General features: G+C 36.0%; 1 protein-coding gene across 4 annotated transcripts in view; it reads right to left on the bottom strand.

The window, feature by feature from the left end:
• The window catches only part of mcamb (melanoma cell adhesion molecule b), a 34,583-nt gene continuing 23,328 nt past the window's right edge, over nt 1-11,255 (bottom strand). The window contains exons 2-16 of one of the 4 annotated variants that reach the window (XM_077208499.1): nt 9,385-9,503; nt 8,647-8,896; nt 8,458-8,528; nt 8,301-8,385; nt 8,031-8,210; nt 7,666-7,799; nt 6,987-7,119; nt 6,787-6,899; nt 5,864-6,008; nt 5,491-5,606; nt 5,134-5,290; nt 3,816-3,857; nt 2,407-2,445; nt 1,822-1,948; nt 1-1,488 (exon numbers count right to left, since the gene is read on the bottom strand). In XM_077208499.1, coding sequence (XP_077064614.1) covers nt 1,374-1,488; nt 1,822-1,948; nt 2,407-2,445; nt 3,816-3,857; nt 5,134-5,290; nt 5,491-5,606; nt 5,864-6,008; nt 6,787-6,899; nt 6,987-7,119; nt 7,666-7,799; nt 8,031-8,210; nt 8,301-8,385; nt 8,458-8,528; nt 8,647-8,896; nt 9,385-9,503 — 1,826 coding nt within the window. In that variant the 3' untranslated portion in view covers nt 1-1,373. Of the gene's footprint in view, nt 1,489-1,821; nt 1,949-2,406; nt 2,446-3,815; nt 3,858-5,133; nt 5,291-5,490; nt 5,607-5,863; nt 6,009-6,786; nt 6,900-6,986; nt 7,120-7,665; nt 7,800-8,030; nt 8,211-8,297; nt 8,386-8,457; nt 8,529-8,646; nt 8,897-9,384; nt 9,504-11,255 lie in introns of all 4 variants that reach the window. The other 3 variants (XM_077208498.1, XM_077208501.1, XM_077208500.1) reach the window with 3 other exon arrangements.

Below are 11,255 nucleotides of genomic sequence, written 5' to 3'. Positions count from 1 at the left end.
TTAAGGCTTGAGTAAACCAGACATTTTAATAGAAATTTAAGGACAATTCAAAAACAAGCATTAACAAAACTACTACTGCTAACAAAAACGGTGTAGCATACCAGAGGAAATGAAACGTATGATTAGAAGTGTTGTACAGAGCCTGTGGGTCTGCTTTGGTCACAGTACAGGGTACATACTGCCAAGATTAAGATACCTGTCTTGGTACAACTTCAAAACATGGATCAGAAAAAAATCTAATAATATAATACTGATTTGTGACCAAAAAAAGTATAAAAATATTTTTTTCTACTGTTCCTCCATGTGTTAAATGAATGAAGACTTCCACGTGCATTTTAATATTCCCTCTAAAATTAAAAAATGGGAAAGTTGGTTATGTAATTATTTTAATATTTACATTCAGTGCAAGATGAGGACAGCAGGGCACTGCGGTAATAAAAAAAATGACAAAATACAGCTGAACTCTACAGGGAACTTCCATTTCTCTCAGGACATTGGGACATTTTTAGCTCAAACTTTGGCATGAACTCACTCGGCTCTCACAGTGAACGTAAGGAACTTAATTTGATATAGCTAATAATAATAAAAAAAAACAGGCATGACATAAACCCAACATTTTGCTTACATATTTGAAAAAAGGTCAAACATGTCAGAGACTTTCCCTGACAAATGTATCTGGCCACAAATTGCCCTCAAGCTTCATCATTGGGCATTTTTTTCAGCGCTGATCCAGAAGAACGTTTACAGTAGTGAAGACGGCTATTAGTGTTTCAGTGCATGGACTATGATGTGGCAGAGGTGAGAGCAGGTTTAAAACACATTGACAGCACATAGCAAAAAACTATTCTTCGGCACTTGTCAAATGCCCCTCAACAATGGGACTTGCATTATCAAAAAGATATTCAGGCACAATCTTTCAAATGTTATTTCAGGCGTTTTAAATAGCTAAATATATACAGTATTTCATATATATATGTACACTTTGTAAATACTGGAGCGGGGTCGTTCATGATGAACTTGGTGCTCTTTTGGATCGGCTTGCTGTATATTGAATCAATTACAAAACATGGGCAGAAAAAAAGTAGAATTGAATAGGAATTCAAGTAGAGGGGAAAATGTGGACATGTTGTGAGGTCTTTGAGCACTCGTGTTGGGATTGACCCTGAGACGGAGCGCTGTAGGACAGAGGCCGCTAGCGTCTCTCCGCTTGTCCATGTAGTTTTCAGTCTTTGACTTTAATTGAAAGGAAAGATCATCAGGTTTTCGTGGCACGTTGTGTCAGCCTTGCAAATCTTGGGTCTTGTTTATGATTGGATTTGAGTTCAGTGGGCTGTAAAAGAGCTAGTAATGTGAATCTGCTCAGAAGCAATGACCTATTCAGTAGGTGACTTTTTGTCTCCGTTGACTCCCTGTAGAAGTACCGCCTCTTCAGATTTACCGCTCTTCATCTCCATCACAATATCATCCTTGCTGGCCTTTTCCTTTGTGCTGGGGAAAGAAAAGCAACAGATGAGGCATTCATGGTTTCTGTCATGATGGTATTGCCAAGTACGTAAATGTACATCTCTCCAGACACATTTAATGTGGACTAAACATTGGAAACTAGTACATTAAGGCGACTACTTTTAGACTATTTAGCTTTTGTAAGTTACATTTTTTTATTGCATATTTATATTTTATTCAGCTTAAAACAATTTTAATAATAGTTTAAGTCAATAAAAACAATGATTTTAAAGGTACAGTATGCAATTTCTGCAGCATCAAACGAACCTACAAATTCAAACATATTTCTTATAAATTGCTTTTAATAAAAGCACATACAAATCCTGCTTTCCCGAGCGTCCGCAGGGCAGCCTTCCTTTCTTGTAGAGGAAGTAGAGCACACTGCCCAGTATGGCTATGAGGAGCAGGCAGATGATGATGACCGCGATGGCTACTCCACTGCCACCTGAGGGTCAAAGGGGAATCCAAGTCAGTATCTTGACAGAGAAGAGGAAAAGCTCACACCTAAAGTAAAGCCTGAAAGACATTCTTTGGGTGAACATTTCCTACATGTCTAACTGATATAAACAAAGTCTTTGCTGTGACACTTCATTTCCAAACAGGTTGTGAGTAAAGTGATCTGAATGTGCTGGGTAAAAAAAAAAGCAGTGATGATGTGTGTCGTTGTACAAGCGATACTACGAGCAAAGCATTCTGGAATCATTCATTCTAGAAGGGCAAGTGCCACCATCCTACCTAAAACACGCATCGACGGCCATTGCTGATTATTTAGACCAAGATTAGCATAATAAATGATTGCTTTCACACAGCGTGGAAGGGTGTTTGTGTGAGCGAGGCTGGTGGTGAGCGGTTAGGCTGGCGTTGGTCACATGCCTGGACACATGACAAAGCTGCAGTACAAACCTTTCTCCGGCTGTTTTGGTATAATGGTAAATCCTATTGCTTCTACCACATAGAGTAATACATAGTTACCACATAGACAGTATATTAATACATCAGTTTTATTATAATTAGACCATGGGTGCTGTCCTGGACCCTTAGATGAAGTTACTGGTATAACGTACATTTTATTGTCTTGTCTCTGCTCTCCTTGTTAAGGGTAGACCAGTGGGGTTTAAACTGTGGTCTAGGGAACTATATACACTGTATGTATAGGCTATGTGTGTGTGTGTATATATATATATATATACACACACACATTATATCTAAAACTGTTACATGTTTTATGTTTTACATGTGGTATAACTGCTCCTCATAGCCATACTGGGCAGTGTGCTCTACTTCCTCTACAAGAAAGGAAGGCTGCCCTGCGGACGCTCGGGAAAGCAGGATTTGTATGTTTTTTTATTAAAAGCAATTTATAAGAAATATGTTTGAATTTGTAGGTTCTTTTGATGCTGCAGAAATTACAGACTGTACCTTTTTAAAATCAATGTTATTAACTTAAACTATTATTAAAATTGTTTTAAGCTGAAATAAAATATAAATATGCAATAAAAAAATTTAAACGTAATAAAAAAACAAACTTCTAAAGCTAAATAGTCGCCTTAATGTCCTAGTATCCAATATAAATATAGATCTAAAAATATATCATATCATTTAATTAACAATTTATATATAATATCATTTTCCAAATATTTCATTTAATTTCTTTAGATTTATTACAATTAAAAATGTAATAGACATTGGAGCTTAAGTTTATTATTTAATGGTCCACATACATCAAAATATACAGCTACTTCTATATTTTGACAGACACATTATTGCTATTAACTTCTTGTGTTGCATCTGGTTAGAACATGATGCTTGAAGCATCCGCTGACACTGAGACAGGCTCATTTTGCTCTTATAACTGTTTATTCTCCTACAGGCATAAACAGTCTCAGAGATAAGGGCTCTGAGGACCGCCAAGGAAAGCAGATGTCGGCTGATATCCCAAAGTGAGAGTAGCTGCTTCGCCTCATTTGCCCTGATGCCAAACGCTCTGGTCCCATGAGGTCACAGGCAGTCAGCCAGGCCTGATGCGAAACCTGCCTTTGTCCACATGACATCATTTTCACCATCAACCACCTTCTTCTGTTACAGTAAAACTGCTCTGTGTTCAAACACGCACTGCTTTTGACTGCACCTCCAGAATAAATACCCCTCTCAGATGACTGTTTATACGGCACAGATACTGCTTTTTGTCATCAATTCTCAAGTGTGTGTGTTCTGTTACAGTCTAAATACGGTGACTCGGTGCATTCATGGAAGTAGACGTAGAATTTACAAGTATTTCAATTTTTTTTCGAGTGAAAGCTTCAGAAACATACCTTTAGGGCTGATGACTTGGGTTGTAGTTGTCACACGTGCAACTACAAAAAAAGATTGTATGAATAAGGTTGTATTTGTTAGTTTAATTTAATTCTTAACCTAAAATGTACAATACTTTTGAATAAATTTTATTTTTTCTGTGCACTATATGTTTTTTTTTGTCTTGATTTGTTCATTTATAAACTAATACATTTTATATACTAATACATTCTTAACATTAAAACCAATATGAACTAACATTGAACAAACAATTTTAATAGCAAATGCAAGTTAAAAATCACATGAATTAAATTATAAATTATATAATGATCAAGAGTGCAAAATACTTCATAATTAAGGTTGTATAGTTAATGCAATAGCTAACATGAACTAACAATGAACAAAATTCTTTTTTTTTTTAAGAAATTAATAATTTTATTCAGTGAGGACACATTCAATTGTTCAAGTCACATTAAAGACATGACGATGTTACAAAAGTTTTCTACTTCAAATAAATTTCATCAAAGATTATTCATCAAAGAATCCTGGGGGGAAAATGTATCATGGTTTCAAAACAAAAAAATTTTTAGCAGCATGACTGTTTGCAACATTGATAATAAATGTTTCTTGAGCAGCAAATCAGTATATTAGAATGGTTTCTGAAGGATCATGTGACACTGAAAATGCAGCTTTGATCACAGGAATTAATTACATTCTAAAAAATTTATTTTAAAATAGAAACATTTTATTTTAAGTATACCGACACTTAAGGGTGTTTCCAGTTTGGAAATAGTTGAAACGAAAATAAACAAGTGTATGTTGTGGACTAATAATTTGTAGAGATCGGCTGTTCATCATGACTTCTGGCAGATTTGTACGGAGGCATCTGATGACCAAACTACATTGGGATTCGTGATCGAAAAAATAAAGCGAGCCCAAAGCCCAGTTTGTGTTCAGATTGCGTGTTTTTAGCGAACCGTACCATACGATGAAATAGAACTGTACTCAGATCACCTCCCGAGATGCTCTCGGTTCGGTTCACTGTAAAGGGGTCTGAGATCGTTTGGAGTGTTCACATATGGGCCAAAAATCACTGTGCTCAGACCCCTGAAAAGGACCAAGTGTGAAAACACCAATAATTTTAGTTTATAGACATGTTTTTTTTTACATTTCAATTTTGTACAAAGAATATTGTTTGTCCATGATACCGACTGCATGAACTAGAGTCGAATATGTGACAAAGATGAATCTAGTTTTTTCAAATGTGGAAACAGTATTCATAAACAGATTATACATTTTAAGTAGAGGAAATCATATAGTCCGAAAACAAATACTCACTTGCATCAATGCTGAGAGAATCATCGTCTGTCCCAATGTCATTGTGGGCTCTGCAGTTGGCTGTGAGTGCAGACGTGGCCTTCACAGAGATCATGCTGAAAACATCAGTGTCTGTACTCTGGCTCTGCATATCCAGCACAGGGACAGGCTTGCCAGTCTATATATATATATATATAGTCAAGGAAACATCCATTTAAAAGAACCTATAAAACTGATTAAGCATGTTTTCACTCACAACTGCACAATAAAGTTACAACGAAGCTTACAATGAAACTACCCTTAAATTCTGATGGGTTACTAGCAAAAGATGTTTGGAATTGTCCCTCATTGGTCAGAAACAGAGTGATGTAAGGATACCCATCGGTCAGAGAGGGTCCAGGTGATATTGGGGATTGGGTAGCCTTGTGCATAGCAGGTCACATTAACAGGACGGTCCGCATTATTGGTCGAACTCACTGCTATCACAGGCTTTCCTAGCAGGAAGCAGGTTTTAGACATTTTTAGTCATGAAAGCGAAATATTTGGCTTTTGTTTGTTTTTCTGTAACATTGATGATGTTTTTATACTGAGCTAATGAAAATTTCTATCCCCAACCCCTGAAAGAAATTTTGTAGACTTTCATTAAGACATAGTATGTTTATTAATCCAAAGTGGATTTCAGGTTTTACTATCCTTGTATGTGCATATGGTTAGAGTTTGTAAGCAAAACCTGAGCCACACACAAACCCACCTTGCACTCTGATTTGCACAGACTTCTGTTCTTGTAGCTCAGGCAGGGAAGGGACCTTCACTTCACACGTATACATGCCAGCGGTGTCATAGGAGGCATTGTATAACTCCAAAACATGCCTCTCTACCACTTCTGACCAGCCATCCTGCATTGAAATACACCGTCAAATAGATCTGTTTACAAACTTGAGCATTTCAAGAGCAATGTTTATCAAAAAGATTTATTGTATTCATGCTGGATATTATTTATGTTGTAGTTTTGATCTTGTGTCTTGGTCTTGAGATCTTTGGGAAAGACATAAACGTGGTCTTGGTTTATATTTGAGTCTTATTATTAAAAGTCTGGGTTTTAAAACTCTTGATTTGGGTCTCGTGTAATGATCTTAGTCTACACTTTTAAAAGTTTGGGGTCAGTAAAAAAAATTCATTATTCAAGGATGCATTAAATTGATCAAAAGTGACAGTAAAGTGTTTTATATTGTTACAAAATAATTATATTTTAAATAAATGCTGTTCTTTTGAGCTTTTCTTATTTATTCATCAAAGAATCATGAAAAAACATTAAGCAGCACAACTGTTTTTAACATTGATAAAGAAATGTTTCTTGAGCACAAAATCAGCATATTAGAATGATTTCTGAAAGAGCATGTTAACATACGAAGACTGGGGAAACGTCTTTGCCGTAAATTACATTTAAGAACATTAAAATAGAAAAAAAAAAAATTAATAATATTTCACAATATTACTATTTTTGAGCAAATAAATGTAGCCTTGGAGAGTATTAGAGACTTCTTTAAACAAAAAAATAAACAAAACAAATCGTACTGACTGCAAACGTTTGGACGGTAGTGTAATTCCAGCATCCTAAAATAGATAAATTAGATCATTTATGTGATTATTTTTGAGTCCATCGTATTGTTGTACCTTATGCCATACTGTGTATGTGGGTAATGAAGACAAGGCGTTGCAGGTTAAGGTGAGATCTTGCATCTGGTCCAGAACTGCCTCCTCTGGTGTCACCACAATATGATCCAGATCTAAAAAAAAAGAAATGGAGAGAAAAGCCGACATAATCTCACCAAAATCTGCCATAGCGTAGGAACTGCCTGGGAACGTGCTCTTACAGTGTACTGTGATATTGATGGAGTCCTCAACTTCAATGCCTGTGTCAGGGTCAAATGACCGGCACTCATACGTCCCGCTGTCTGATCGCGTGACGCTTTCCAGAATCCATATTCCATTCGCTTCATCCAAAATCTAAAATTGACAAGTGAAAGGAATATTTTCACATGGTTGAGAGATTTCAGAACAGCTGACATTTAAGTTAATTTGTATGGCGCTTTTCAATATAGATTTAGTTTCAAAGCAGCTTCACAGAAATGCATGTTTCAACATTTCAATCAGGAAGTATTCTGTTATCAGCCCGAGATTGTCAAAGTAATGTCCATATCCAAGCTAAAAAAAATATGTTCTGGAAACGTTTTCCTAACGTTCCCATTAAGTTATGAAAACATTTCTGAATGTTCTCTGAACATTTATAAAATCCTTTTTTGAACAAGTAGTAACATTTAAAACCGTTAGACGAACGTCCAACTAAAACATTTTAGAAAACATTCCAACAAACAATGCATAAATAAAGTTTTGAGAACACAACTTTGAACGATCATTCTATTAACATCATTGGAAAAATATTTGTTCATAACCCTAAGAGAGCCTTGCTAGAATGTTAGCCGAAGTTCGTACACTTCATGTATTCATTTAGGCAGACATAACATGTATGATTACATCTTGATTATATATTACCTCTTTATCTTTGAAAGTTAAAGTAAAAATGGGCTGAGGTTTTCCATTTCCCTTACAATGGATCTCCACGATGTCGCCTTCTTTTATAAGCCTGTCGGGTGGATTCATGTACAGTGTTACCTTTGTTGTAGGGTCTGAAATTATTAAATGAAATAGTAAGACACTGTGCATTGTGCTTGGTAGATTCAATAGATGGCAGCACAGAGCACTGTCCACAAATAAATGATAATTCTTTGGTAAATCCACAGGAGAAAGAAAGTAACACCGGTTTGGAATGACATGAGAATGAGTAAATGATGACTATTTAATTTTTTGTGAGAACTAGCTCTTTAAAGTTATTATAGGCTGAAAAGATGTTGACTTACAAAAAACTGTGATTTGGAATTTATTGGACTCTGCCATTTTTGATGCACCAGGGACAAAGTATTGGACCTCACAGTAGAAAATGGCATCTTCATCTTCCCTTCTGACCTTCATAAAAAGTTGACTCTCAACTTTGACCAGGCCACTGGTTTTGACCGTCACTGACTCCTTGATCTCTATCTCTAAAGGGGATGCAGATGGGTTTTGTCATTGCCAAATAAAATCACATTTTGTTTTGTAAAATGATGACCGAATGACCCTGTATTTACCACCTTCTGAGGGTTGGAGAGGGAATCTGTCCTTGTACCATGTGATGTTGGGTCTAGGATACCCGTTGTCAACTTTACAATTTGCAACCTGAGCAAGAATACCATAATTATGTAAAGTTCATGAAAAAGTTAAAAAACATGTGGTTGTGTTGAGCTCTACCTTTGATGGCTCCTCTTTAGTAACAGAAATCCCTGTGTGTTCAAGTTCAATCACAGGCAGAGATGGCGAGCCTAAAAGAGAGAGCGGTTTAGTGTTAGGATAAAAGTGAAAATAGGTCAAGCAGCATATGATGGTGACCCCTTAGCCTGGCCAGGCTCTTATGCAACAGACGAGCCTGTTTTGTCTTACTGAATACTTGGAGACGAGTGCGTCCTTCACCATTGTCTTTCAACACATTGTGCACCATGCAGGTGAACTCCCTCTGGTCACTCAGTTCCACCGTGTCAATGGTCAGAACGGCAGTTCCGACAGCATTCTGAGCGTCATAAGAGTGACTGACTTGGATCCTCCCGGCATAATCACTGCCCTCTTCGACGAACTCAGTATGATTATCATAGTAGTAGATTCTTATCCTGCTTTGGTCCTTGCCTGGCAATTTCTGTACAAAGTCAAAAATAGTGATGTTCAGATTTCCAAATGTATTGTATGTCTATGGATTTGTTTGTATATTCTATTGAGGTTATTTGGGTGAATCTTGTGTGAAAATTTATAATTTTTACAAATTGCAAAAAATAAAAAAAATTTTTTGCAATTTGTACAATAGCCTATATCATTTTTCTACCCTAAAATGAAAAGATACGCAGAAATATAATATCTCATTCTCCATGAAAAAGATCATTCTCAATTTACATTTTTGGAAATATTCTTCATTGATTTTGTATTTATTTATTGTAAATATTTCATACAATTATAAAAAAAATGTAAACAACAATATAAGTATACATTTCATGAGTAACTGTAATGAGTTACTGCATCACACTAACAAGAATAAGATACTTCAGCAAAGATCAGTATTATTTTCAGATTTTTGGGGTGATAATTGTAAAACAAAAGTTATTGTAAAATGTGAATATGCCTGTTTCTCACCATAAACCAGACTATCATCATTGCTGGTTCCTTCAGATTGTACATACAGGGGATCTTGGCCTGGTCTTTTAGATATACATCCACCCTGTCTTCTGTGCTCACATCCACTGCGGCCCATGCTAATAAAAACACATCAAAACACACCAATTTGTCAATAGGCCTAAACTTTGTACTGTCAAAGAGAAGTTAAATCCAAAAAGTAATGAGGATCAAAGTCGATTTGTTGGACATTTTTGTGATCCCTATTCCCTAAGCCCCTTCAGAATATAATTTCAATGAATGTAGTGACTCCGTAACAGGAAATGGGGCATGGGGAAGACCACTTCTGATTGGACCACGCCACCCATGTCCCCATGTCAAATATCTAGTGGGAGCAAAGCAGTTGAGGGAGAAGATATTATGAGTGGAATTTACTGAGCCCACCCATGTCCATGTCACGCCTCAGGAGAAAGAAAGACTCGATTTATTTAGAGAATAAGTGACCTTCTGTTTGCCAGAAATGAGCTGTTCTCTCCCTTAAAGGATCTTAAAGCTTTCTGAATCATGAGGAGGCTGAAACTATTCATCCTCAAAAACATGATCACAACAAGACAAAAAAAACATCTAGTTATTCTGGCATGCTGGTTGTTTGTTCTGTGAGGAAAATGGTTTGCTAACTCACTTCACAGTGAAGGTGCGTAATCTAGACTTGCATTTCCAATAGATTTTTGGGAATGTTCTTCGGTAACCTTTCAAATATATCGTAAATGGCCTTTCTGGGCTCTATGTGGACCTGTGGGCACTACAAGGGGATAATTGAGTATGAAGAATGCTTTCACATTACAGAAATCTGATTAGTTACTCCCAACAAAGGCATTTCCTGTGCATTAGCGACATTAGCCCAAGGCCGACGATCTCTGTTGTGGATATCAAACATTCACCTTGTTCATGGAGTACAAAAGGGAGGACCAAGGTACCTATAATGCCATGTTTCTGAAGTTTCTGAAGACTAATGTGGTGATGAAACAAATGCTCTTATTTTTCAAACAAACTGAATTAAATCCTTGATATTTTGATATTTATATTGGTGGTGCTGGTGGTTTTAGCATGCTAATGTTGTGCTGTCTTTTGAGTGTCTCACACCAGCATGCATGCTGTTTTGCACATTGCAATATTAATGTATGTATTTACATTACCATAAACGTTTGAGGTCAGTAAGATTTATAAAGTATGACAGTAGACATTTATAAAGTTACAAAAAATATCCATTTCAAATAAATGCTGTTCTTTTGAACTTTCTATTCATCATCCTGAAAAAAAGACAGATTCCACAAAAATATGAAGCAGTTTTCAAAATTCTATTCAGCACTGATAATAATATGAAATGTTTCTTGAGCACCAAATCTGCATATTATAATCATTTCTGAAGGATCATGTGACACTGAAGACTGTAGTAATGATGCTGAAAATTCAGCTTTGCTGTCTCATGTATTTTAAATTAAAAACATTGAAATAGAAAAAATATTTTCACTATATTAGTTTTTAAAATTAAAGGAATGCATAGCTGATATAAAATATTGGATGACTAGTAATTTCCTACTACTAAATTCTGAAAAAACAGAGATTCTAATTATTGGACAAAAAACGTCCACACCCAAAAACCTAGAATACTGTTTAACACTTGATGGCTGCTCTGTCAAGTCTTCGTCGTCAGTTAGGAACCTGGGTGTGCTCTTTGATACCAATCTCTCATTTGAAAGTCACGTGTCTAGTATCTGTAAAAGCGCATTTTTCTATCTTAAAAATATATGTAAATTACGTCATATGTTCTCATTGACAAATGCGGAACAATTAGTTCATGCGTTCATGACCTCAAGGCTAGATTATTGTAA

The sequence above is a fragment of the Siphateles boraxobius genome, unplaced genomic scaffold, assembly GCF_051911475.1.
Source record: "Siphateles boraxobius isolate OS27281-9 unplaced genomic scaffold, OSU_SipBor_1 6, whole genome shotgun sequence".
In the NCBI taxonomy this organism is placed as follows: Eukaryota; Metazoa; Chordata; class Actinopteri; order Cypriniformes; family Leuciscidae; genus Siphateles; species Siphateles boraxobius.
The sequence above is the reverse complement of the archived record's forward strand: the minus strand, read 5'-3'. Positions and strand labels throughout refer to the sequence as shown.